This window comes from Opisthocomus hoazin, chromosome 1 (assembly GCF_030867145.1).
Source record: "Opisthocomus hoazin isolate bOpiHoa1 chromosome 1, bOpiHoa1.hap1, whole genome shotgun sequence".
NCBI lineage: Eukaryota > Metazoa > Chordata > Aves > Opisthocomiformes > Opisthocomidae > Opisthocomus > Opisthocomus hoazin.
Window position 1 is genome coordinate 37,214,435 of NC_134414.1, and position 27,221 is coordinate 37,241,655.

General features: G+C 39.2%; 1 protein-coding gene across 2 annotated transcripts; it reads right to left on the bottom strand.

The window, feature by feature from the left end:
* On the bottom strand, positions 1 to 26,115 carry DNAJC15 (DnaJ heat shock protein family (Hsp40) member C15). Of its 2 annotated transcripts, XM_075422323.1 has the most exons (7): positions 25,945 to 26,018; positions 20,992 to 25,171; positions 19,023 to 19,074; positions 17,051 to 17,124; positions 10,065 to 10,141; positions 5,348 to 5,418; positions 1 to 2,153 (listed from the first exon to the last, which is right to left on the bottom strand). In XM_075422323.1, the coding sequence occupies exons 3-7, from the start codon at positions 19,063 to 19,065 to the stop codon at positions 2,083 to 2,085; spliced, it is 336 nt and encodes a 111-aa protein (XP_075278438.1). In that variant the 5' UTR covers positions 19,066 to 19,074; positions 20,992 to 25,171; positions 25,945 to 26,018; the 3' UTR covers positions 1 to 2,082. The 2 variants fall into 2 exon arrangements, with proteins under 2 accessions (XP_075278438.1, XP_075278430.1); XM_075422315.1 differs by lacking the exon at positions 20,992 to 25,171 and having other exon boundaries at positions 25,945 to 26,115.
* Positions 26,116 to 27,221: the final 1,106 nt, after the last annotated feature.

Below are 27,221 nucleotides of genomic sequence, written 5' to 3' on the forward strand. Positions count from 1 at the left end.
TACTTTAGAATAGCTCTTTATACTTTTACTCAGGAAAAAAAAGGCAATCATGAAAACAACAGCAAGTCAGTTCAAAATCATCAGATAGAATGTTTTTGCTACCTACTATACACATCATTTTTGCTTTTGAACAATGACTCAGATCACTTACAGACTCCACTTACGAAAATTAGGAACAATCCCACCATCGCACTTCACGACATGATTTCTTTTTTTGCTAATACATACTGAAGTACCAGTGAAAGGAATAACTAACATTAAATATGTATTAATTGGTGGCTACTCCTTTAACAAGAAACAACTAAGGCTACTGCATAAGAATGAAGTCTGTTATCTTTAAAGTTTCTTGTATTAGAGCATTAGTTTAATGACACAAGCATAGTACTTGTATAGCATTTGCTTATTCTCAGGCAAGTTTTTCTCTGCAGCCTTTTTTGCTTTATCCAGTCGTGTCATACATCTTGCCACTCTAACTGTAAAGAACTCTGTAAATTACCTAAAGTTAGTATTTTCTTTCACGGGCAACTTTTTCATCTCTCTTTAATGAAAATAAGGGAATTGTTGCAAAGCGGGAGGAATGTGACAAAAATAAAATCGCATTTTTTCTTCCATTCAAGGAAAAATCCGTATCACCACTGGATGAACAGATAAATGCACATTCTGGTGGATAATACGAGGTTGGATGCTTTAATTATTTAACTGCTCTTCGCCACTTTCATCTGGCTAAATAACCTAGGAAATGGGATATCTAAATTTTATATTTGTAGCACTTCAAGTTATTTGTTGTACTTCAAACAGTAAGAGTTTGACTGGATACTAGAAAGTTTTTCAGTCCTGCACTGAATCCACTGGACCACCTCATCTCATCAACATCTCATTAGGAGAGGTAATGCATCTGCAGCCAACTTACTGGCAGGAATTTGCAGCAGCCAAGTGCCCCAAATAGCACCTGTGCTCAGCTGACAGTTAAAACTTGTTCTCTTTAAAGTCACAGCTCCACGGCTTCGGTGTTCCCCGAAGGCAGCACTAGGTTGCTAGGGTGCTACGTAGGGAGGTATGTATGATACTCGGGGAAATGAAGCACAACGCAGAGATGTGAGAATTACTGGAGAGCTAACACAGTAAGTCCACCCAGAGCCACAAGCAAAGCAACTGTCACCAGGGGTACAGTCCTGTTTGTTCCCTGCTCTATCAGTTCTACACCAGGCTGACGTGACTGGACTGACCTAGACAAGCGCAGCCCATAAAATCCATTGGAACTCCATGACACGTGGACCTGCCTTCTTCAGCTTTGCTGCCATGAGAACCCCTGCACCATCCCAGCTGCTCCAGAGTAAACATGCTCTGCGACTTGAGGTAACAGCATGTCCAAATAATTATTTGACAATTTCAGAGATCTTTTAATATGCAAAAGAACTAACCAAAACCAAGACTCTTCCTTCATATCTCCAAGCCCCACACATATAGCTAATGGAAACCACAGTCTGTGGTCCCGTTGGTCATTTTGTTCTGAGTGGCACCTCTCAAACTGAATAAACCCTACTATTTCGCAAATGAACAGATTCAAGTGTAAGGTTACGCTGAAAACTTGCCGTACAGGGTCTGCCATACTTCCCGTGACTCAATGCATTGTCACAGATTTTCTGGCAATGGTCAAATCTTCATCAATGAAGAAAAAACCCTATATTTAAGACTATTTCTTAAATTTTAAGAAGCTCCAAAACTTTAACGAAAGAAGTGACTACTTCTGAAGAAAAACCCAGTACGACAACATTTTCACAGTTTGTAATGGATCATAATTCAGTAAAAATACACTAAAACTGAGACACAGAATCATAGAATATCTCGAGTTGGAAGGGATACATAAGGAGCAACTCCCTGATCCTCAAAGGAGCATACCTGTACATAACTTTACATAACTGTAGAAGATCTTAGTTTGCTTTTAAATAACCTCTAAGTTTTAAATTATGACAATAAATATGAACAATCAATGGAGGGTTAAGAAACTGTACAGAGTAAGTAGATACGAAAGCAGCTGCACAATGTATCTGCTGAATCTCCCATTACCCAAGGCTTCGTATTTCAGTTTTTGGCACTGGATTCCAACAAGTCTTTTGCTTCATTTATTTTTGTTGCCAAGTAAGGTGATCCACCTGAGAAGAAAAAGGGGAAAGGAATAACATTTACATATCAGTATTAAGTACCAAACTACTTCACTTGCAGCATTCCCTTATTACTCACTTTTATTAGCTCCTGCTTCCTAAACAGATCCTTTTCATACAACTGCTTACAAATGACACTGATATGAAGTAAATTATTTGATAAGGAAACATGAGAAATGTAATCAAAACTGAAGTCACTGAAGAATAATGCTGAACAATTTGTCTCAGAGAAGACTGAAATCACTTTACATCAGTGTGATCTAGACTTGCACTGCAATACTGCTGCAAATGTATGCAAGGTCAGCTGTCTTGAACATTCATCCAAAGCTAATAGCTATTATTTCCCATCATCCCAAAAACCAAGAGGTAAAATTTTATAAATGATTTTGACAAAGAATCATTAAGTGTGTGCACACATACATACTCCCCAAGCCTCTCCTGCGCTAGATGCCCAGAATTACCAGCCAGAAACCATCCCATTAAAGCTATTTAAACATGGTACGCCTTCTAACTTCTAGTCCTGAACACTGTCATTGCTTTACGCTCCATCTAACAATCTGATTACAGTTCAGCAGTCTTTTTCTGTTTGTTTTTTTTAACTCTCCCCTTGAGTGCCAACCATCTGCCTACAGTCACCAAAAACAATGTTACAAGGTGTATATCAGTAACTTACCACTTACTATAATACATCTGTATTTTTTACATTAAAATGTGATTCCAGCAATACTGTGCACTGGAGTAGCATTTTCCAAGGAATCTGTTCAATTGTATTTTTTCATTCGTCATTTCATTAATTCTATTCTATTTATGAGAAAAGATAATGGTAGAAGAAACACGCAAAACTAGTTGTAGACACACGTAAATCAAAGCAAAAAGGCAAGGCTTGCTTAAAGACTTCTTTAGGACATTTCTGCAGGAATCGAAATCATTATAAAATATTTCATGGTGTAATAAAACGACTGGAAAAAGTAATGGAGTTCTCTCGTTCATGTTTTGAACAATGGGGGATGGGGGTTGGAACCAGATGATCTGTAAGGTCCCTTCCAACCCAAACCATTCTATGTTCTGGTTTTGTTTAAATGTAGCTCCCTAATAGGTAAGACATACTGGAGGAAAGTGAGGCAGGGCAAGGGAACGGTAGGGAACTGGCTACTGGAAAACTAATTAATTTCTTTTTTTAAACCAATTGGCATTTTTAGCCAGGAATAGGATTTACTACATTGGGTATTGCTTCTTTGAAAGAGTAGACAAGAGGATCAAACAAACAGTAAAGACTAAAACCTGCAATAAACAACAGATACCAAGTAATTTTTAAATGCGTGTTGATTTTCTACATGTCTAGAGCGCAGGATCTTAAAGTAAATTCAAATCTGCTGGAAGTGTTTTCACTACATTTACATCCTTAAGTGCCATATTAATTTTGTGGCCCTCCAATGAGAGAAAATTCAATCTCATGATTGCCTAAGTGTTTATTTATAATTAGGGCACGTCCAAATTACTTCTTTCTCTTTTTCTTTGAGCAAATATTCTTTCATAAAATTAGTAACTGATAAATTAACATACAATGTATCAATATAAAGCCACTTCAGAACTGAACCGTGAAGGTTAATAAGCAACCTTTTTAGTAGTGCACTCTGGAGCTGATATTATGCAAACTTCTACATATTTCTTATCTATTTACTTATAATAATTCTCTCTTCAACATTTTGGATCTCAGATAACATATGGCCCTTTCTTCTATCAGCTCCAGCTGGTAAAATATTAAAGTAACATTGCAATGTTGAATATTATTTTTAAAAGCACATCTGTACTACCCATGGCCAGAAGAAATCAAGATATATACAGAAGCAAACAAGTCTCTGTGTGATGCCACATGTTCAAGATTACTCCAGGCCCTCAGTCTGCAGCTGAAGACATTACACACGCCTTTTTTTTTTTTTCCTACAGCCATGCCAGAAGAGCTGCAGGGGCAGTACAGAGGCACAAATCCCTTCAACTGGTGTTCCTACTGCGAAAATGCTCCATCTTAGTAGCACACAGGAGGGCTCGCTACAACCATCCAAACCTACACTGCGCCCACCTGCAGGTGCATTAGAGCTCTAAGAGCGGGTAGTTAAAACATATGATCTTCCGAATGTGCCTCTTTAGGTCTACTCAACACCTACACGGAGATTCATGGTTACGGCTCACATCTCTAAGCACTGCTACAACAAACTCAGAAGTTCATCATCAAAAATTTTGACCGAATAGGTACCCTACTGGGTAAGAGGCCTTTGACCATCATAATATATTAGAAATGCAGAAAAGAATTTCTTTTCTATGTCTGTGCAGCTTATACATTATAAAACAGGTAAAAAAAACAAAGTGTGAAATCGAATAAGCGGAACAAGTTTAGAATTAAACTGAGGGGTGAAGACAGCAAAGAAAAGCATCAACTAAACACTTCCCATGGAGAGTAGTCACAGTTATTTCTTCATTTTCTTAAAATGGGGTGCTGGCAGGGAGCCCTGTAACTCTGTCAAAAAGATATAAAACCCCTCTGATTTCCCCTTTTGACTTCCGAAATACAGTGCAACTCTTCACCATCTGTTATTTTAAAGTAGAAACAGCAATGAACATATGGGCTTTCTTTCTCAACCAGCTGTAGTGTAGTTAAAGTTATAATAATAGCCTTTCTGTAAGATAAATTTACATTAAAAGCCTGGCCAGTAAAGCAACAGTGCCCAGTTTTACATTTTTTCCAAGTGAATACCAGGAAGTCTGAAATTCATCAGTGATGTACTTGGTGACTGCAGAACACTTCCCCACAGAAAGTTACTCTCATACATGCGGCTGGTCCATCTCAGTTCGAAACAGGAATGTTAGTTTAATGTAAAAATGTTGTATCTAATTTTTTCTTATTTTTGACTAAGTTTTTTTTTTTTTTAAAGTGTGGAACACTGGTGCCTGAGCTTACAGTTTTAAATGAAGGAGCACAAATCTATAAAACAACCTTAAAACAGGTAAAACTGTAGTTCACAAAGCCTAGCTTATCTGAAAGAAGACAAACAGAAGCTCGTCTGTAAATAAACAACATACATTTGCACTCAGTGTGGTTATTTATACGATCAGCAAGCTAAAAAGATCTCATTTAAGCCTCTTCCTTTCCAGCTCTGGTTAACAAAAAGTCATAATTTATTATTTACCTTTATCAGGATGATTCAAAATCATGATTCTTCTATGGGCTGTTCTGATTTTTGCCTTGCCAGCAGATGGGCTGCAAAAATAAATTCAAGTGCTTACCATAAATGCCACTGCACTTAGGCTATAAATTAACAGTTTACACTGGCGTCAAAAATAATTAAAACTTGAGATTTTCACCATCTTGTGGACAAAACATAAAACTGCATCTCTGAGGAAGTAACAATAACAAAGACATGCAAGACACACTGAGCAGGACATTTTTAAAAAGCCTGTATATTTTACACATACAAATATCTGGGTTTTTTTAAATGCAATACAGTCATTTATTTAAAATAACCAAGGTGGTGGTGGGGGAAGGAATAAAACCAGCAGCTCTAGAGTGTTATCTAGCTGGTTACTCTTATCATTAAATGTAGAAAACACATTTTTTTCCTCCTAGAAAATAAGTATTTATATGACCAGTGACAAACCAACATATATTTAATATTATCACATTTTGTTCTACTGTAAATATTTTTATAGCTGCTATAAACAATTTGCCTTTCCGCTAGGGCCTGAAAAAAACCCTTTATTTGTTATTTTTGCAATGCTGTTCAATGTGTTACATTCAGGGACATGCTGATTTACAAGTGCTACATAATGTTGTTTCCTTCAATGACAGATACATAAAATATGTACTTGGCCTAAATTAAATATGTACCTTACCAGACAAATAACCACTTACCGATGCAGTGTGACAACACAGTAAGGCTATCGTATGCAAAAGGACAGTCTGAATGGTTTAGTTTTTCATAATTTGTTAGCATGCAGAAATGAAGCAGTGTTTTCCACTTCAGGTGACTTCTTAATCAGTGATGACTCAATTAATCTTTTTGTAGATACAGTCTGAATGCAAGGTATCAGCCTAACTGCATTCCTGAGGTAAACAACCTCTAATTACTATTCTGTCACAGGGAAATTAGGGTATGTTGCAAAAGTACTTCACAGAACTGCATAAGAAAAGAACACCTCCATGTAACAGAAAGCAATCCAGAAAGTAAAAACTAAGCAGAGGGTGAAAGGCCTCGAACTATATAAACAGAAAAATTAAATGACTGGGTATCAGACAGCTAAAAATAACAATCATCTATATTTTCCTTTGTAAAGCTGTTGCTTAATAATAAAAAGGAAAGTTGATATACCACATTTAGAAACTCGGATGACCAAAGCGTAACTGGAAAAGCTACAGTTGTACATCACAGAAAACCATGCAGTCCTGCTCCAGGAAGCAACTGTGAAAATGGTGTTTTACATTAAAATTGCTTAGTTTATGAGATATTGTTTATCCCACAATCAGACAAATCTCTAAGGATTCTTAATCACTATCAAAAAAACCTTTAGTGTCAAAACCACATTTTCGTTGAACTGGTACAGCCTCACAACCTGAGTTACATCAACGTCAGGCTGCCTTCTAACATCACCAGCTGGCTGAAAAGTCTATCACCTCAGTGGGAACAGTCGATACGCTGGAGGGCAGGGCTGGCGTTCAGGAGGACCTGGAGAGGCTGCAGGAGTGGGGTGACAGGAACCCCTGCACAAAATCCACCAAGGACAGACGCAGAGCCCGGTGCCTGGGGATGACGAGCCCCTCGCAGCGCTCCAGGCTGGGGACTGCTGGGCCGGGGAGCGGCTCTGCTCACAGGGACCTGGGGCATAGCCATAACATGAGCCAGCAGCGTGCCCTGGCAGCAGAGAAGGACAACAGCCTCCTGGGCCCTATGAATGGCAGCACGGCCACTGCGTCGACAGAAGCAGCTGCTCTACCTCTACTCGGTCAACCACATCAAGCTGCTGCATCCAGCTTTGGGACCTCTGTGCAGAAAAGGCATTGGCCAACTGCAGAAGGTCCAGCAAAGGCCACCACGATGGTCAGGGGCTGGAGCACTCACTCTGTGAGGAGAGGCTGAGGGGGGGGGCCTTCTTCAGCCTGGAGAAGAGGGCTGCGGGGGGACCTCATGACAGCCTTCCCAGCACCTACAGGGAGGTCGTAAAGCATCTGGCTCCAGGCTCTTCACAGTCATGCATGGTGGGAGGGTGAGAGAAAACGGGGACAAGTTGAAAAGGGAGGCGCGGGCTGGACATGATACTTTTTCATGCCCAAGACACTCCAGCAGTGGCACAGGTTGCCCAGAGAGGTTCTGCATTCTCCATCCTTGGGAGTCTTTCAAGACTTTCTTTCAAAATCCTGAGCAATCCACTCTGACCCCACTGGTGGCCCTGCTTTGAGCAGCAGGTACCACTAGAGACCTCCTGACATCCCTCCCAACTTCAGTGGTCTTATGATCATATCATATACCTGTGCTGTAAACTGTGTTAAAAACCAAAATAAAATAAAATTAAAAAACCCTGCCAAACTCAAAGCCACCATGATTAAATCTTGAATATATCTGTGTTTGTACACTTATACAAGGCACTATATGTTTTTTAATGTAATAGTCTAATTTTTTTGTTATGTCATGTTTTAAGAATAATGATTTAAACATTTTTTAATGCATATATATATTTTGTACATTAACAAACAATTACATATTTACTACAGAAAGAAAAAATATGCATCTTGTTTCACAGAGGAAATGGCACAACAGAAAATTTTATTCATTTTTATCTAGAATTTTAATTGATGATTTTCAAACATTTTCTAACTTCAGAAGTTCAGTGTTATGGATTTGATAGTTGTAAACCATTATACTTAGGACAGCCATATTTCGCTAGCATCTATTTTGTCTAATGTTTGGAAAATAGTCCTAACATTTTCACCTCCCATGTCATCTCAGACATTCCCCCATTTCTCCCATCAGCAGTTCCTTCTACAGAGTACATAGCTGTTAATATTATTGCTATGTTTATACTGAATTTCAGTAATCAGTGCTGCTTCATAACAACTAATGCAAGAACATTAAAACTTAAAATTACTGAATATTCCAATACAGTACTTCGTAGCTTTGGATACTTTTTACATAGTTTAAATACAAATAACGCACATGCATGTTTCTATCAAAACCTCTGCAATCTTACAAGGCGGTTATTACAGAATAAAATTTGGAATGTGTAATGGGCCTATATATTTGAAATTTAAAAGCTACCATTAAATGCTCACCTTTATCACAGCTTGTATTTATTATTTATACCGCCCATGCACACTCAGCACTTGAAATAATGAAGAAAGTCCTTGCCTCAAAATTTACTATGACTTGGAAGTGATGACAGAGAGGACTAGTGTTACAATAATAAGATCAGGGCCTAGACAGATCTAGTTTGTGCATTTGTGCATCACCTGGCATTTTCCGTAACACTTTAAAACTCACTTTTTTTTTTGGTGGCATTTTTATATATACATAATACAGTGAGTTACAACTGGTCTAGAAAAGTGTGTTTAAACAATGTGAAAATTTGCTATACAGATGTTAGCCATGCATCTACACAATTAACGGCTCAATCTTTTAAACATTAATAAGAACTCTCCTCCAGTCTAATTAAGTCTTAGTATTTGCAAGACTCAGTCCAAACACAACAAACAGTGGTCACTCTTCCTAGTGCAGACTCAAGCTATTAAAATTAAAAATTTAAGGGGCCTGATTTCAGGTGTGATGAAACTTCAGGCATGCACATGAGCAGTGTTCAGGCTAGGCACTGCCACCATAAACACGCTTTAATGAGCTTCCATGTGCTACTCTGGAATATCTCTGAATTTGCCCTCATAAAGTGAATGTGTTAATATATTATCAAACAAAGGTCAAGGAGAAATTTCTGAAGAGCATTCTTATGATTCTCTTCTTCAGCGTGCGAGCATGAAATATTTCAAATAAATGTAATGTTTTATTTTACAGTTTCTTAAAATGAATGCCACATCTGCGTAATTTCCATTATATTAGAAGTAAACATAAATAGCACATTGAACTTCAAGTCTGTTTTCAACATCTGAAATAATTTCTTCCGGGCATGATTAAAACCTTCCTTCTTGTCTTTTAATCTTCAAATTCGGAACTGATCTAAACCATAAATAAGAAATCTACTACCTGAGGTCAAATCTGCTCCTCTCACCTGGAAAGCCCTCAAACTCACCACCTGCTTTACAGAAAACACTAAGGTGTGTGCTACCATTGGCCATCCAAATGTCTTTGAAAAAAACCCACTGAAAAATCCATTGAATACTCAACTTGCAAATTCTTTCCCGTACCTACTCTAAATGACAAGTCTCTCCAAGTATTTTTGTTTGGAATATGCCGCAACTTTTTAAATCCAAACAAATCAGAGTGGAGAAAGAAAAAAAAAAATTAAAAAATAATTTTACTGACTCACAAAAAAATGAGCAAAATTGATTTGTTTTCCTCGTTTATTAATATGATCTACAATATTCCTTATCTCAAGGGGTTTGTGGAGACCAAGTCACGTGATCACACTAATTAGCACAGTATGCGCTATTCTGATTATTTCTAGAGCACCAACTCTCCACTGCAATATGTTATCATGCCTTCAAGCCAAACACAAGTTGCATGTTTTATTAGCATTTTATTGTTTGCTTTTTAGCTTAAGCGGAATATACACAATGGTTTATGAGCCATTAGAAATCTTTAAAAAAAAAAAGTTACAATTTTGGCAAGAGTATTCCACATTCCTGCAACATGCATTTTCTTCATTCAGTACTTACCAAACAAAAACATATTAATACAACACACCTACCTTACACCCAAAATAAGACTAGCTTCTCGCATACTCATTTTCTGTTCAAATCCTCCTTTATAGTAAGATGAAAGACTCTAAAAAGCAGAAAGGGAAAACAAGCAATAATTAGCTTCATGTACAAGGTGCCAGGACCTAAACCGTATTTCTATGACCTCTTTCAGAGCATTATACTCATGTATAATTTATTTCGAAAGCATGGAATGACTACAAACCAGACAGTATGAAAGGTCTTCTCCTTAATGTTAACATACAAAACCCAACTTAAAAATAACTATCTGTGTTTTTACAATCTTCTAGTGCTAACAAGAGATATTAATAGCCACAGCTATTAAAATCCTGTCTTCAGGCGAAAGAGTCCAGTATCGAAGTATATGCTAGCAGAGAGTGGTACAGTGTGTGCGCTGGGGAGGGTGGGGGAGGGAAAGAGGGAAGCTTGTTTAGAACAGCTTTGGTACCACTGCAAAGGAAAATGGCCTAAGCCACAATATTTCGGTATCCAAGGAATTGTGGACAATCATTTTGAAGCACAGATATTTCTACAAAGATAACAGGTAAAAACAACAATAAAAGGAATGATAAGAACAGACAAATATAATATACTGATGAATAGTCACTATGTTTTTCCACATGAAGGAATGTTACTTCAAAAAAATATATCAAGAGAAACCCTGAAAAATAAACAAAAAGAAATAAACAAACAAACAAAAAGGCTTAGCACAAAGCCACAACCTCTATTTCAGGAAATCACTGAGCTAGAGAACACTGGAAAGCAGCAGAGTGTATGGGAAAATCCTAACCAACTTTTGCCTTTACATCCTCTCTTAGATACTTATGACTGATGACAATGAGATATAGGATCTGGGGTTAGTTTTTTTTAAACTCATTGGCATGTGAGACTTTAGCCACTGTTTTAAGAAAGGGAAAAAAACCACGAGTAAGAAAAGAACACTAAAAAGGAGATGGAGATGAGAGTAAATCATTACAAGAATTAATTATCATAGCGAATGGGCTGAAAGAGTATTTGTCAACCATAAATATATTTTAAATTAAAAAAAGTTACTGAACCACCACTGATGGTTAGCAGCGACCTCCTCAATATAAATGTTTCTATAAGAACAATTAGCGACTAGCCCACTGCTACACAAATAATAGCCTAAGCTGCACAAGTCCCAGAGGCAGAAGATCTAGCTCGAAAACAGCCTGCCTTTGGGAACTGGCACACAGAAATCACTCAACAAGACTGAAATTTTTTTCCTCAATGCAAACCTATCAACTGGGGAAAAATAAGCTTCTTTTGTTGCTATCAAAGGGAAGTCTGGCCTGAGAGCTGAGATTATTTTTAAGTGTTCCTTCTACCCCCAAGTAAAAACGTGCCTGGCCCTTAATAAAACACTTTTCTCACTAAATATATCCATTCATATTCAGTGAGAATTTTGCCTTATGCTTGCACAAACTCTCTCTTATGTAATTTCAAACGCATTTAAGAATTTAAAGGGCTCTGTCTATGATCTCTAAGCAAAGCCTTTAATTAAGCTCAGGAGCGGCATCCACCCCAAAGCGTGGTTCAGAAATACTTTACCTATCGCTACCACAAAGTCACATACAGCCACAGAAAAGATCTTTTTGGTGTGCTACTATGATCTGAAACTAATCTTATCTTTCTTCTTCCCATCCTAAACCATACCTGTAGTGTTACAGCAGTGGTTATTTCATGTATCAAAGCTGAAGGACATGCCATGCCCACAACAAAAATCTGTTGAGGAACTGCTTCTATAGCTGCTGGGTAACACAAACCAAGTGCGTAATAGTGCACACCGACATTACAGGTTGGAGGACGCAACACCACGGGAATACAGAGGGCTTCTCCAGTGCTCTGAGAGGAAACGATGCTAACGATTTAATGTCCACCAGATAACACCCTTGAGGAGGCAGAACTGCACAGAAATTTGCAACGATGCTGAACAATTACTACAGCCAGGAGACAAAAGCAGACTTTAATGTCCTCTTAAAGATTTTCCAGAGCTTCTCCCAAAGCTGCTTAGGTGCAGATAGATTTCTGAAAAGGTTAATTCCTCTCTGCCCTTCAACCCTGGCATACAGCTCTAATACAGGAGGACACTGGTTCACTACTCGCATAGAGAAAAGCAGTATTTGAATTATCTCCAACACAGCTCGTCTCCATTCTTGGTAGATTTAATCTAAAATACTATTTGAAATAAGAGAACAGGGAGGGATGGCAATAGGCTTAAATTCAGAAATACATTTTCATGTTTTTAAAGCCTACTTCCTTGATGCTATTTTAACCTTGGGAAGCCTTGATTCGGTTCACTTCCAAGACGAATGAAAAAAAAATTCTGTTGTCTATGTCCTTTGGCACATAAACAAAAACAGTTTGTTGAATTAGTCATCAATAAAAAACATTGTCTTCTCAGAAGTGAAGCATGTAGCAAGAATAATCAATTCTTAAATTAAGATCTTGATCGTAAACAGAATTTAAAGCAAAAGGAAATTAGACATAAAAGCCATTTTTCCCATTGGTTAGAATAAGGGGAAGAAACAACGAGTCTTCATTTTAGGAAACAGCAAATTTCTAGTTCCCTAATGCAACAACTTTTGCACGCTATTCAAACTAAAGCAATTTTTTTTTTTTTTTGCCTAGCTGTAAATTCAAAGTAATGGCTGCAATGAAATGAAACAATACTCAAGATATTTTTCTGTTATGAGAACTCCTTGATGAGCATGCAGTTCTAGACACTTAATTTATTAACCCCGGCTACTGCAAACAAATTCTGTACTGGAAAAATCATCAAAATGAGCTCTCCATTTATTTGTGCTATTTGGGGTGAGGGGAGGGGTTACCATTTAATTTACCTCATTACCTTGTATGTTGTTACTGTTTAGACACTTAGGTAAGCCACTCTGCTTCCTAAACAAATGCTATTAATAGGTTTGGGGAGGAAACAAGAAGTGGCTAGACTTGCTCAGCAAATGTCTATTCAGTCTTGCAAATTTTCACAACAGCAGTCAGCTAAGAAAATCCAATCTATTTGGACCGTGATATCTTCAAGATACTTTTCCTGGTATAGCACAAGGAAAGCATAATCACTGTTTCCACGCCAGGTAAGAGATTCAAAACTCCGTAACTGAGACCATCCATCATATTATATGAAGTAGTGAATTTCGAAAACTGAAAACTCTATGTGTTGTTCCACCACCAACACAGTCCCCCATTGAAAAAATAACAAACACTAGAAGGAAAAAAAAAAACCCCAAACTACAATAACAAACTATTTAGAAGCTGTGTTACAATGTAACCTACAATTTGCTAAGATCAACTGTAACTTCCTTAACATCAGTTAGAAAAAAAAAAATAATCTATAAAATGTACTGCAAATTGCATTATTATTTTCTGGAAACTTTATTTTCAATGAAGGACAAGCGAGATGGTTGCTACCCTTATTTCTCAATTCAGAACTCTATGAGTCTGAGCTGAATCGGATCCAGCAAGGGAAACACAGTGCAAAATTCTCTGATGAAGTGCTATAGAAACATCCTTTTCTTCTGGAACACAGAATTTTCAAGACTGTGGGATTTGAGTATTTTGACAGTTCATTTTGCCTAGAATTGCTGTTTCTATTTTCAATATCTTCTATATCTTTCAAACTTCAATATCATTGATTCAACAAAGAAAGGTAATGAATGCTATTGAAATACTCCCCCTTTTTTTTAATTCACATTTTAAGGAAATATTACCATTATAATTAACAGCATTAAGGCCTGTCTGAGGAAGAAAAGCCAGATGACTACTTAGTGCTATGCACCTTCTACAGGCAACAGACACTTGTCACTACACACAGAAACAAAACAATGTCACTGGCATTTGTGACACCAGTAACAAAATTAGGCTCAAAGTAAAAAAGTGTTTCTCTGGAAATGAGCACTGTGACTTGTCAGAGAGAGGAAATGACAATGTTTCCTCCTATATCTTTCTCCACTGAAAAAAAGATGGTAGAAAACTTCAGGAATAAATTACAGCAGCATTTACACTTCATATTTAAGAATATATATTTAACTACTGTAAGTTAAAGTTAAATGAGAGGTAGAAATTCAGAATAAAACGTAACACTTTTACTTGCCTTTACTTACTATTTTGGACTAGAAGATGAGTGCACTTGTTGACTGTGCACGTTATTTATTTAGGTAAGGAAACAGAAAGTGTCAGATATTCAAGATACAGCAAGCAGGCCTTTTAAACGATCACTTCATAATTGCTCAACCTGACCTTACCCAAGTCATTTGTTAGTGAGGAGGAAGAAAGGATGAACAGCATCTGGATCACCTCGCATGACTACAACCAACGTGAACTGTGACTTCTATTGCAAACAGGGGAGGAGTGGAGTAGAACTACAAATAGGGTGAGGAAGAACGGCAGCTCACAGAGAGAACCAGCTAGCTTTTAAATAGGCAGCTGCTTCACAGTCTCTCAAAAAAGGAGGTGATGAGGGAAAGGGTTTGATTCTACAAAGCTAGAGTAACCACTGAAAATTACAGTGACCAAGTTAGGTGCCTCTGACCACTATAGGACACCAGTAAAGTAACAGTAAGCCTAGACACTAAATGTCACGTGAGATGCTTTTTCCAGTAAGCACAGGTAGAAGTACTAACTGCTTGATTTCCTTTGTCAGCGTAGTTTAGAGGGCAATATGCGTAAAGAAATGTGATGAAAGTGCTAATCCACAGATTATACTCAGCAGCTTCACATTCCCCAAATAAAATCTTGTCAAGTCACTAAAATACGAAGTTCAGACAATAAGCACTTACATAGGATCTTGGTACCTAATGTTTTCTCTGCTATTTTAAGGAAAAACTATAAATAGGAAATAATTGACTGTAAAGGGGAGAAGAAAAAAAACTTGGAAAAAAATACAATCCAAGAAAGTAGTAGCTGTAGTTTAGTAAAGAACAAATAATCTTGGCTAAGAATTATACAAGGGTCTTAAATTTGGACAAAGACTGCAGAAGAAAAATCACTACCCTCACAAATGTAAAGGTGACAAATGCATACGGTTAATGACAAACAGGGAGAGTTTTTACTGTATTCAGCAGATCTTGTCTTACACTGAAAACTTATATTTTCCAGTTCAGAAATAAGACAGAAGAAGAGAGATACTCTACTGGAAATCAACACACAATTCTGAGTATGGATGTGAGGCAGGATGTGAAGGCAGACAGAGGATGCAGCTCCAAGGACTAGGAACACTGAGAATGCAGAAGCTCCTGGGTTTTTCTTTATGGTGGCTCATGAATTCTGAAGGACTGTGAAAGTCACTGTGGTAAAAACGAGACAGGCCTGTAATGAGCTTGGCTCAGCCAGTACACCAGTACTGAGGGGTACAGTTTCCTAGAAACAAGACACCTCACTGTGCAGCAGCATGTCATATTTCAAGGTGTTAAAAAGAGCCACTGCCTGCTTTCTTATGTGAACATGTCTGAATTTAGATTCTCTAGCCTATGTCTACAAATGGATAGAAGAAGAAATGCTGGAGTAAAACTGCTGGGAGAGAGGGTGAAGACTGAAGCACTCCCTATTCTGATGCCACATGTCCTTCTTGCTAGCTACTTCTAGCAAGCTTGCAAGTCAGACTGTATCCATATCATACAAAAGCAATTTAATTCCAGTACCTAAAGTCCCCTCTGCTGTTTTGGCAGGCAACTTGGGAATCTCTCAAAAAAATACTTTGAAAGGGGAAAAAAAAAATAAAATTGGTATTGGTCTCAGAACAGCAATGCAATAGAAGGACAGAGAGCAAGAACTGATCCAAGCGCACCGTTTCTGGCTGACAGACATCGCAAATAAGAACACCGCTGACAGACATTGCAATTAAGAATACGTGTGGACCAACCCCCAAGAGACAGCCCATGTTTCGTGTCTCCCCCTCCCCGGGAAGCTTGCATTGATCCAGCTTGCACCTTCAGCACATGAGCACGAAGTACAGATGGCAAATGAATTTGGACTCTAGCATCTGTCCAACAGGCTCTGTGTTGAATCGACCTCACATTAATAGGTATAACATTAATGATCGCTTTTTTAAAAAAAACCCCTACCTTTAATATACTTTTCAGGAAATAACAATCTGCAACAACTCCTCCTTCAACACCCTCACCAATCAGCATCAAGAGGGGAACTATATTCCTTCCACTCTGGGTAAGTGTTCACAGACTATGAATTCCGAAAGAATACACTGCCACAAGCAGACACCTACCTCATTAGGAATTAACTCAATCACAGGAATGGTACATACTTAGTTTTTCACCAGAGGACAGTACAGTCACTGAAGCAAAAAGTCAATGCTCTTGAATATTCCCTGCATATGCTCCTCTCACAACACTCTACCTCTATTTTTTACCTTATAATTGTATTTTTAAATATGTAGGGCAAAACAAAGAAAAACAACTTGGTTAACAGTTCAAATTAGCTGGGGAAGAAAAAAAAAAGACAACTCGTGAACAAGAAAACAAGCTTCGCCCTTTCTATAGCAAGCTTCTCTAGAAGTTGATCAATTTGTCATCTTAATTTTTAACACTGTATCTGAAAGAAAAATGATTAAATTCTTTCATTTTTAGCTTCTTGAAATGAAACTGCATGTCATCACTTTGTAATGTCTATGAATGAGCAATTTTCTCACAGTGCACTTCAACAATTTATCATACACTTCCTAGCAAAGAGTTCTGAAACACAGAACATCACCAGGAAAATCAGAACTGTTCATCAAACTCACAAACATCTTTTGATACAGCTTCATCTACAAGGATTTAAACTATACCAGATAATATGCCAGAACATACACAGTAAGGAGCACCCCTACCTGTGGAAAAAAAAAAAAATTCAAGTGGCACTTACTGAATTTAAAATAAAATGTGTCCTTTCTAAATACTTGAAATATAAGATCATAAATATAGCATAAAGTAACCTCCAAACTTACAGAAGTTGAAATCCTTCTTGCTGTCTCTGTAATTGCCTGCTCCAATGGTTTCCAAAGGTGGGAAGCATAACGACCTGAAAAACATTGAGGTTAAATGAAATTATAACCAACCTTCACTAAAAGGAAAGAAAAAAAAGCCTCCAACTTATGCTCATCATCTTACAGCAGAAAGAATTTTGGATTAAAACAAGAAAATCAAAATCCTTCCTTGTTAATCTTTTTGTCTCGTTTTTTCACTCTACTGCACCACTGCATTTTACTGCTTTTCAACATGTTCCCTCAACAGACGTTTCTGGACCCTGCCCAGTCGAAGTCCCACAGTGAACTTGCTATGGTTTACATTTTTCAATTTTTGCATTACTGGGGGAGGAAAGAGGAGAAGTTTAATAAACTTCATCTAAACACCTAGTCATGGACTGCGAAAATCCATTATGCTTATTCACAAAATAAACTTAAATGCATTTCAATATGATAAATGAAGATATCTGCCTTGTGAATTTTAAGAAAAAGGACAGTATGAAATGTTAGCTTTGGATATACATTATTTATTAAATACTGTTCAAAGGTTATGTCTTCAAAAAAAGAAATCTATGTACTACATGTTTCTTGCTGTGATGTTGTGTGCTTAATCACACGTTTTCTAAGTACTACATTTTTCATTTTGTTACAGAGAGAGGATCTTCCGGGATTCACAGCCATGCAACTTCCCACCAGCAGTTAATGTCTATAGCTAGGAAAGGCTAGGGGGAACTCTGTTAGACTGTGTTCTCAGAAGTACAAAGCAGGTCTATCAACTTCAGAATGAAGATTTGCGCCACGTTACTGGAGGATTTTCCTGTAAGTATCCTCTCCCAAATTATTGTTCTGATTAACTATTCATTAGCAATGTAACTTACTGTTACACACAATGGAAAAATGTTTCATAAAATGTGCCTCTGCTTCATTCAAACAGCATCATGTTTTCACTCTTCAAATACGCCATGCATCCATATGCTAACACAGAAATTAAAACCATTGTGAAAAGTATCACTGCTGAACATGCTGTGATGTACTAATATATTACTTCACCTTCTTCTTAACACTTTTTGTTACCACTTCTTTGCTAGCTGCTATTAATTACTCGGCTCAACCAGTAGAAGAAATTCTAAGGGCATTCCTCTTCTGCTTCTACACAAACACATAGATAAACCAACTGCTTAATGGGTGTACATCACCAAAGATCTTATCCTTCCTTCCCCTAATCAAAAAACGCAACACAGCTGCACCCAGAAAATATCTGCTGAAGTTCAGTGCAACTTGTGTATCTATTGCCTCTATTCTTGATGTATGCGTTTGCACACAGCTGACCATGGCTGCTTTTGTATGCTGAAAATAATGGAAATCGAGCTGTGTATTTCAAAACCAGAACAGACCATAGTTATCTAGTCTGAGTAACCAGAGTATAAATCATGTTAAGCCCATGCCCTGTGTTCAGACTAGGACCCATTTTTCAGAAGAACATACAGTCCAGATGCAAAGAGTTCAAGTAATAAAACAATGTACTATGGGAACAGTTTAGTATGATAAATGAGTGTAGTCACTAAAACCTTCTGTTTTTCTCGGTCTGAATTTGTCTAGCATTACCTTCACATCACAAGATCCAGTTGCACTCTTCTGTGCTAAAGATCCTCCACTTTGCAATACATTATCAAAGAAAGAAAGTAAACTTTCCACTTTACGTTTTGCAGACAAAAAGCAGATGGAACCTTTAGTTGCTGCCCATAAAATTAGTTTCTCCAGCTGCGACTTTTCAAAAAGAATCTTGTAAAATAGGTCAAGGATTTTGAAGGGACAGGAACTACAACTGGACACAATTCTCCATAGTACTCTTAAGCAACATTCCAGTAGTTATATTCACAAAAACTTCATCAACCCTTTTGGAAACAGCAGCTCACAAGGGACAGTTCCACACTTAACCGGTAATTTAGCTTACCTGCAAACGCAACAGTTGCAACACCAAGTCCAACTGCTATCATAGTTCTAGCCTAAAGCAGAAAAACAGGAATCAGAATAACATGCAAATTCTAATCTGAAATATATGCACTTTTTACTTTAACAGAGAGTATTTCTGATGTTTGATGTGGACATTTCATATATAATTTACAACTAAGATGTTCTGTATTCTACAGGCTACATTAGATTCCATAGTTCAGTCCCATTAACCCATGCCAAAGCATCAGGTTTAACCTGGAACTACCCATCAGCAAATTGGTGAACACACACTGACAAAGCAGCTCATAGTATGTAATGATAAAAACACAAGGCAGACAACTACTCAGGATTACTTCAAATTATTTGTGCAGACTAGTTCAACATCGTACATAACAGAAAGCATTGGTTTATTACAAAAACATGAAGAGCTTAAAAAAATATTGTTTTACAAAGTCCTTCACTGGGAATCTCACCATGACATTGCTTAAAAATGGTATTGAAATACTAATGTTAAACACTACGGCCACAAATGTACGTGTCTTCCAGCTTTCATGCTTTGACTCGTGGAAGCCCCAGTAGAGACATGAAGCCCGGTAACCTCTTTTCATTACTTCGCGTCAGTCACTGGCTGGACTATCTTAGAGTACAAATATTGGTAACTTGGCAGACTTCAGACAGATTTCCAACAATGTTCATTATCAGCTAAAATTCGCTTTAAGTCTAACCAAGCTCTTGGAACCAAACCCACAAAAAAAACTTGAATGTCTGATTTAGACAATAGTAACTCCTACGTTTTACTAACTTAAAACCCACAGATTAGGTGTATGTATTTTTCTACACACTGCTTGAAGAAAGTCAGGCATCTCAATAAGGGCAATAAGAAGTATTTCCACGCTGAACAAGAAGCTGCTGAAAGATATGTAGTAAACCTTGAAGAAGAGACTGACTTCAGAAAGTCTCACTTGCAGAATTCAAGAAGGGTAATGAGCATTGCAAGCGTTGGGGACATTTCACCACTTCCAAACAGCCTACATGTAGTCTTTGAAACAAATGAAATAAAGTCATCTGTGGCACTACTTGCCTTATCATACAGTAGTTCAGTAATGCCTTGAACTTTCCCCCAGGAAAACACGAGAAATCAGATTAGGCCTGTTTAGCTTGAATTCAAAACGTAACAACAGTGAAAATGCTTTTATCACCAGACTGTCTCTTCTATATATGACTGACTTCTGCATCTACCCAATAACTGGTTTATACATTTTCTACCAATAAGCCTGACAGCAGGACTTAAAGCCCAAATTTTAATGTGAGTGCCCTAATAACTGGATTTGGAGCCAAGCTGCCTTTGCTACTAAGATTCACGAGGCTAAAATTCTCTGTCTTTGACTGTACCCAATCTCATTTTTAGACAGAGAGGGAGCAGGGGACGAGCTGGGAAATGCCGGTTTTAAAGCCTTCTAGAGCCATCACATCCAGTGGCTCCTACAGCTTCAGCTCTGAAGGCAAACTGCCATGACTGCTGCCTGGGGTATTGAGCGCAGCATGGAAAAAGTGGTAGCCCGCTCTGAGCTCAGCTAGAAGCAGCTGTATTCCTCTACAGCTAGCTTCTGCATCCTATGCATTTTAACTAAGCACCTACCCCCCACCCACCTGGATGGGGCTATTCTAGCTATCTGCATAACATAATACAGCAATTACCTAGTGATTTCTAGTCGGGAAAAAAAAAGACTCACTAAACATACTGAAAGTGGAGCTCCAAAGTTAAGACTGGGAGAGTTTTTGCCTCAAAAATTTGCCTGTCTATCCCATTTTAGTAACCTAACTCTTGAATTTTAGTGTAGTCTTCAGTCTCGATATTAGCATACATTTCTAAATGTAAAAATAATGTAGTAGTTTTATGTCTGTTGTTCCTTTCAGTTCCACAAAATTTCCCCTCATCTTTAGACCATGAAAAAATATAAGTACATTACCTTAAATGGCAGAAGACATAAAATAACGAAGCACACAGTTCATATCCTCACTGAAGTTCTTTTCATTTCTTCTCACAAATTGGTTTTCCCAGGTTCTCAATATTCAAACCTACTAAAAAGTTTCTCTAAATCCTCTGTTTAGACACTAACCAGAAACACCCACAACATTTCTGAAAATATCACCCTATAGAAATCCTCTGTTATTCTCTTCTGTGATTTGTGACCATGGATTTATATTCAAGAGACTTTCCTTGACTAGTTCAGAGTGACAGTGAGAATCTTTTACTAAGTGGTTACAGTCAATTAAGAGCTCAACAATGTGTGAAATGATCACACTGGCAAAAAATATGTATTTATTAGCTTGTGCTTGTCCAAATTAAGTTATACTTGCTTTGCCACCAAAAAGGTGGTTTAATTCAGCGGTTTACAACGTATGCAGGTTGCAACAAGGTATGCAGTTCGCAACAAGGCATTAGCAGCAGACACCTCATCACAGGTAAGGCCAAGCACAGAGACCAGGCTAATAAATAATACCTGGGCTCTGTCAGTTCAGTGCAGGAACAGCTTAAGCGTTTTGGCACAGTAGTCTGGGAACACAGCATAGAGACCCTAAGGGCCTCTGATAGAGTCAGCCATGTCCACTGGGATGCATTATTTCAATCTCAGCGGAAAGCACCAGCAGCTAGTGGAACGCTAGTGTTGCCTGGAAAACAGCAGGCAAAAAAGAAAGCATGGCAGGAGCTCTAGAATAGCAGCACACAGGATCAAAAGGAACATGAAGACAAGCCAGAAATCTAGGCAAAAGTGGTGGAAAGCTCAAGCCAGAGACGCACAGAAGATTGTTCACATTTTGAAGTGAGGCATAACCACCAGAAAAGCTGAGAAATACTGGTTTATGGTAACTCTCCTTATCTGCATTAGGACCAGGTTAGAGAAGAGTCACTTGCAACACAGTAGCAAAGTGGTAACTTGTCATACCAAGGCATCTCGAATGTTATGGTGTGAATATATACTAACTATACACATGTGATAAAAACTGAATTTCAATCAATGTAAGAAATATTGCACGGTTTGTCTTTTATTGACACAGCCCCTCTCATAAAATTAGTGGCAACCTCAAGTACTAACCAGTAAATCTTTTCAGTCCAGCTTGACTCTGTTTCCTTTTCCATTCTCACTTAACTCAGTTGTTATTTAGAAGAGCAAGTCAAGGTTAGTTTGGTGCTTTGAAATGCAGAGTATAAAGTGTAAAGCTTTCATTAATTGCACTCCTTTCATGTCAATATTAAATGAAAGCAACTCACTATCATTGCAGAAGGGATTAGTTCATTTACAGCATGCTAATACAGCTACCACCACAACCATTTTTTGTCTCTCATTGCTTGAAACTGCATTTTACTTCAGACTCATAAGGCTAAAAAAAAACCCCATAAATTCAATTATGACAGAACTGACCTTCCCCCCCTTCAAAAAACGCCATGAAGGAATTTCTAAGATGTAGGTTTTAAATGAAAGCTTTAAGATCCAAGAGGGAAAAATAAAGAAATAAAAGATTAAAAAGTAACATCTGTCCCTTTCTTTATTCAATGAATCAGCTCCCAAAGGCTAGTGATCAGCCCTATGTTATTCTGCTGATCTCAGTATTTTCATTTTACTACGTAGTTCAGCTCTCAGTAACGAAACCTCCCAGATGCAAAAAAAACATAAAACAAAGTTTTGCTAAATCTGCAGAAACTGATTTTTTCTTCATTCTTTTCAGAAACGTGTATAAGAAAACACACACGTTAGAAAGGCAACTGCAAGACCTGACTTACTAAAGTTTTTGGCAAACAAAAGAGGATAAAGCATATTAATTAGCATACAGTATGTTTAGAGGTATACATCGTATACTGTTAGCATAGAGATCTGTGGCCTAATGCTTTAATATGTAATTTAATTTAATATGTAATTTTCAAAATTTTTAACTTTTTAGCAGAAGAAAGAGGGAAGAATGAGACACTCTTTCTGCAAACTTCAAATCCACAGTCTCTGCTAACTTAGCCATACTAAGAAAAAAAAAATAATGACTTCTGTAATTCCTAGCACTGCAACTTCTCCTACATTTTTTTCTAGCATTCCTCTTCTCCTTCAAGAAGGTTTGGTTTGTTGTCTTTTTTTAAGTGCTGTATCCTGCTAAGAAGTAGGATATTCAGGCATATTAACCAAGTGTACAAAAATGTTTCTGAAACTTCTTCCCTTAAATAAAAATTCTTGACCTGTGTCATAGCTTAACCCAGCAGGCAGCAGCTAAGCACTAGACAGCCGCTCGCTTATCCATCCTCTTCTCCCCAACCGCGGGATGGGGAGAAGAATGGACAAAAGGGAAAACTCATGGCTTGACATAAAGACAGTATAATAAGGCAACAAAGAATACTACTACTACTGATAATAACGAATATGCAAAACCAACTATATACAGTATAATTTTTCTCACCACCTGACAACCAAGTCACAGTCAGTCCCTCAGTAGCAATCACGGAACCCGGAAATCACGAAGTTTGCCAAATTCCGAAAAAATTTCAAACTCCTGGACAAGAGGGGATTCAAACTCACCAAAGCAAGAAGAGAAGAGAGCTTCCTACCTCCCAGTCAACCCCCATCCGTAAACTGAGCATGAGTCTATGGTATGGAATATTTCCATTGTTCAGCTTGGCTAGCTGTATGTCTACACTCCCTCTCAGCACCTGCACACCTGCTCATCAGCTGAATATCAGAAACTGGAAAAAAGTCCTTGTTTTCACAACAATAACAGAAAACATCAGTGTTATCAACATTCTTCTCCTACTAAACCCAAAACACAGCAGCTACTGAGACAAAAATTAACTCTATCCCAGCTGAAACCAGGACAACCTGAAATCAATGATTGTTTGGTATGGAAGCTAGAATAAGGCTTCTATTCTTCACAAGCATAGCTACTACAGCTACTTATTAGCAGACTGTTTCAGAGCAAATGACCTAATTAACACTATAAGAGTCCAGATACATTTTGAAGTGGGATTATACTATAAACTGTCTGCAACAGATTTGATTTCATAATTTAATGTTTTCCTTCCAGTCTTACCTTCGTATGAAATTCAATTTATTTTCCAACAGTGAATTAAAAGTACTTTCAGCCAAATCCTGTTCTCCACACACACCCAGTCCTCATGTCGTGTCATCTATTTTACAGTACTTTTTTGGTTTGTATATAAAACTATGTCTAAAATTTTACATTTTTTCATAGGAAACAGTACCTGAGCAACCGATTCACTAGTAGAAGTGCTGCGATATGGCATTCAAATCAATCTTGTTGAGCATATGTTAATTAACAACGGCCTCTTGCAGCTGTCTTTGAGAACAGACTCCTTATGCTTCTATGTTGTTCTTCTGTTGCTCCAAACACTTTTGTAAAACAACCACAAAAGTGGCACACATAAGGTGACTACAGCTAACACACAGGAGAACTCACAACCAAGATTCAAGGTAGGATATTGAACAGAGCTCTTTCAGCCCTGGAGGTGGATGCTGCTGTGAGACTTTGCTTCTCCTACTACTCTTTCCTTCCACCGTGGCAAGGCAGCCTCATTAACCCTGTACGTCAGAGGAACACATGCACAGCACTACAGCTGATCTGGCTATTTCTGGCAAAATTTTAGAATTTGGTTATACGCAACTTCACCCCCTTCTGAATTCCTTAGCCGTGAATGCAGTAAGCATGGGTACTGTCCTTTTTTCCACTAACTATCTGCATAAGACCATCTAGAGAAGTTTCTGAAGTAGCTTCTACTGCCAACCATACGCTAACAGTTTACAGTGTAGATATGCTTGAAAAATACTTTATTCCCCACTGAAAGGCCCGGATGAAGAATAAGTTTTGATAGAAAATCATAGCAATCTAGAACCTAGTCCCCTAAAAACCTACCACAGTCTCTGGATCTTAGTAAGAACCTGACAGCACACAACTCACTCAAACAAGCAAACCATACTAACCCCACAAGCAAATTTTATCCCAGATATGTAAGAAGACCCAAGGGCTCCAGAAAATTCACAAGGCATTTCCCTGCTAGGATTCCACGGGGAGAGCGCATGGACATGACAATAATGAGTTTCAGAGTAAACTTCTTGAGATTACACAGCTTACTGTTAAATACACAGAAATGCTCTGTTTGGAAAAAAAAAAGAAAGTCCTAGGATGTACTAACAATGAATAAGTAACTTAGAATGATTTTTAAGAATTGTATTTTTTTAAAAAAAATAAATGTTGTAGAGACAACAGCATGCACACAACGAAATATGGCAAATACACATGTAAAGCCACTTTAAAACCATGAGACCTTCAGCATCCAGTGCTTTAGGCACAGATCCATGCATTTTTCCCAGCTTTTTCCCAAAGAGAACCCACCGTCCCACGCACTAGCCGAAGCGACCAGTACAAAGGAACGGGATATAGTTCCAACACCCTTCCCACCGCAGCACGGTAACAGCATAGCAAACTCTGGAGGCATTTTGCCTCCACTTCCAGGCCCACCCAGCCTCTCCCACATGACAAAACACCCGGTGAGGATCAGTGTTCTGAAGCAGAGCTCCACAGGACCATTAACGCTCAAGCCTGCGGTAGTAAAACTCGCACGGCAGGTGAAACTTCATGGGTATCATCTCTTCGCGGAGGGGCAGCGAAATTTTAGGCCTTGTCTGGTCGTGCCTGGGCTGCCGATAGGCCGCGGGGGGGGAGGGATGGCTGGGAAGCAGGGCGGGAGGCGGCCTCATGGCCCAGACAGGGGGCCCAACCGCCACACGGGCTCGCGGGGGGGGACCAGGCCAAGGGGAGCGGCGACCCCGGCTCTGGGGCAGCGGGAGGGAGGAGCCGAGGAGAAGGGGTCGAGCTGGCTGTTGCTCTCCCCTCCTCAGCCTACCCCAGCCCCCCGGCGCGCTCACCAGCCCTCGGTCCAGCTCGGCTTGGCCCTTGCCGGCGCCCGTAGCCACCCTGGCGTACTCGGCATGGCGCAGGCCCTCGGAGGAGGCGGCGGCGGCGCCCTCCATGACGAAGGGGAGGAGGGGGAAGCGCTACAGGTCGGCCGGAGGGACAAACCAGTTGGAAAGGCGGACTCCGAAGCGCCTCCCCTCGCCAATCTTCCGGGCGAGGGACGGGGCCGATGCTGGCGCGTCACACGCCCCGCCCCCTCCGTGTGTGAGGGGGGGGCTCCGGCGGCGGGAGGGGCGCGCCGTGGGCGTGGCCGTGGCGGAGGGCGGGCTCCGTCACCGGGCGGGTCGGGCCCAGCGTCCCCGCCGCCGCCCTGACTCAGAGGCGGGGAGCCGGTCTGCCCCTCCTCGGGAGCTCCCGCCTCTCCGAGGAAGGACGGGTGCGAGGGAGGTTCGTGGCTCCTCGCTGCGGGGAGGGAGCCGGCTCCTGAGGGAGGCCCTTCCCCGCCGCCGGCTTGGCGCTGGGTCGGAGGCCGGGGGCTGGCGTTGCCTGCGTGTGTCCTCCTGACGGGTTTGAGGAGCTGGAGGACTGGAAGCGGCTGCCTGTTCGAAATCCCAAGACAACCAGGAAACAAGGGGGGGGAGGTGAGGGGACGAGAGATTATTTATGCGTAAAGAGTAGAGTAAGAAGAGGGAGGGAAATCAGTCATGTCCATCTTCAAACAGAGCGTAGGGTTTTAGGAGGGGGAAACGCATGAAAGGAAGGATAAAATTTATCTGGAAAAAAAACCAAGCAAAACCACTAAAACTGATTTTTAATATATGTTTGCACCTTAGTTGGTGTGTGTACATGTTTCAGTATATTTATATTTTGATTTAATGAAAATGCTGACTGTTAAGATCATAGTTCACCCTTCTGAAAATCTTCAAGTGATACCTTGTATGCAGAAGTCAATCACCATTAGTCCTGTACCATGAAATGTAAAACGCTCAATCTCACTTCAGTACAGCAGCGTCACAGCTCTTCTTTTGCCCTTATGCTGGCTTTCCTTCTCTTCTACCAGGTAGTATTGGCAATGAGATTGAATTATCTGCAGATTGCTGAGCGGTGTGACTCAACGGAGAGAATCACCCTTCCTATGCCCCATTTCAAACAAAAGTTGCTCTTCTGAGGCATCTTTCTGAGCACATGTGGTTTTGTATATCTGATTGGTACTCATCAATCCTGTAACACCAAAAGGCAACTACTTTAATTCGTCTCTAAGTATGTTTTTAAAGTACAGCTGCTATTA

Coding starts and splice junctions, on each gene's coding strand:
- DNAJC15 (XM_075422315.1), bottom strand. CDS start 26,049: ATGGAGGGCGCCGCCGCCGCCTCCTCCGAGGGCCTGCGCCATGCCGAG. Junction 19,075..25,944: donor CCGAGCTGGACCGAGGGCTG/GTGAGCGCGCCG, acceptor TTTCTGCTTTAG/GCTAGAACTATGATAGCAGT. Junction 17,125..19,022: donor TGCAACTGTTGCGTTTGCAG/GTAAGCTAAATT, acceptor AATGTTTTTCAG/GTCGTTATGCTTCCCACCTT.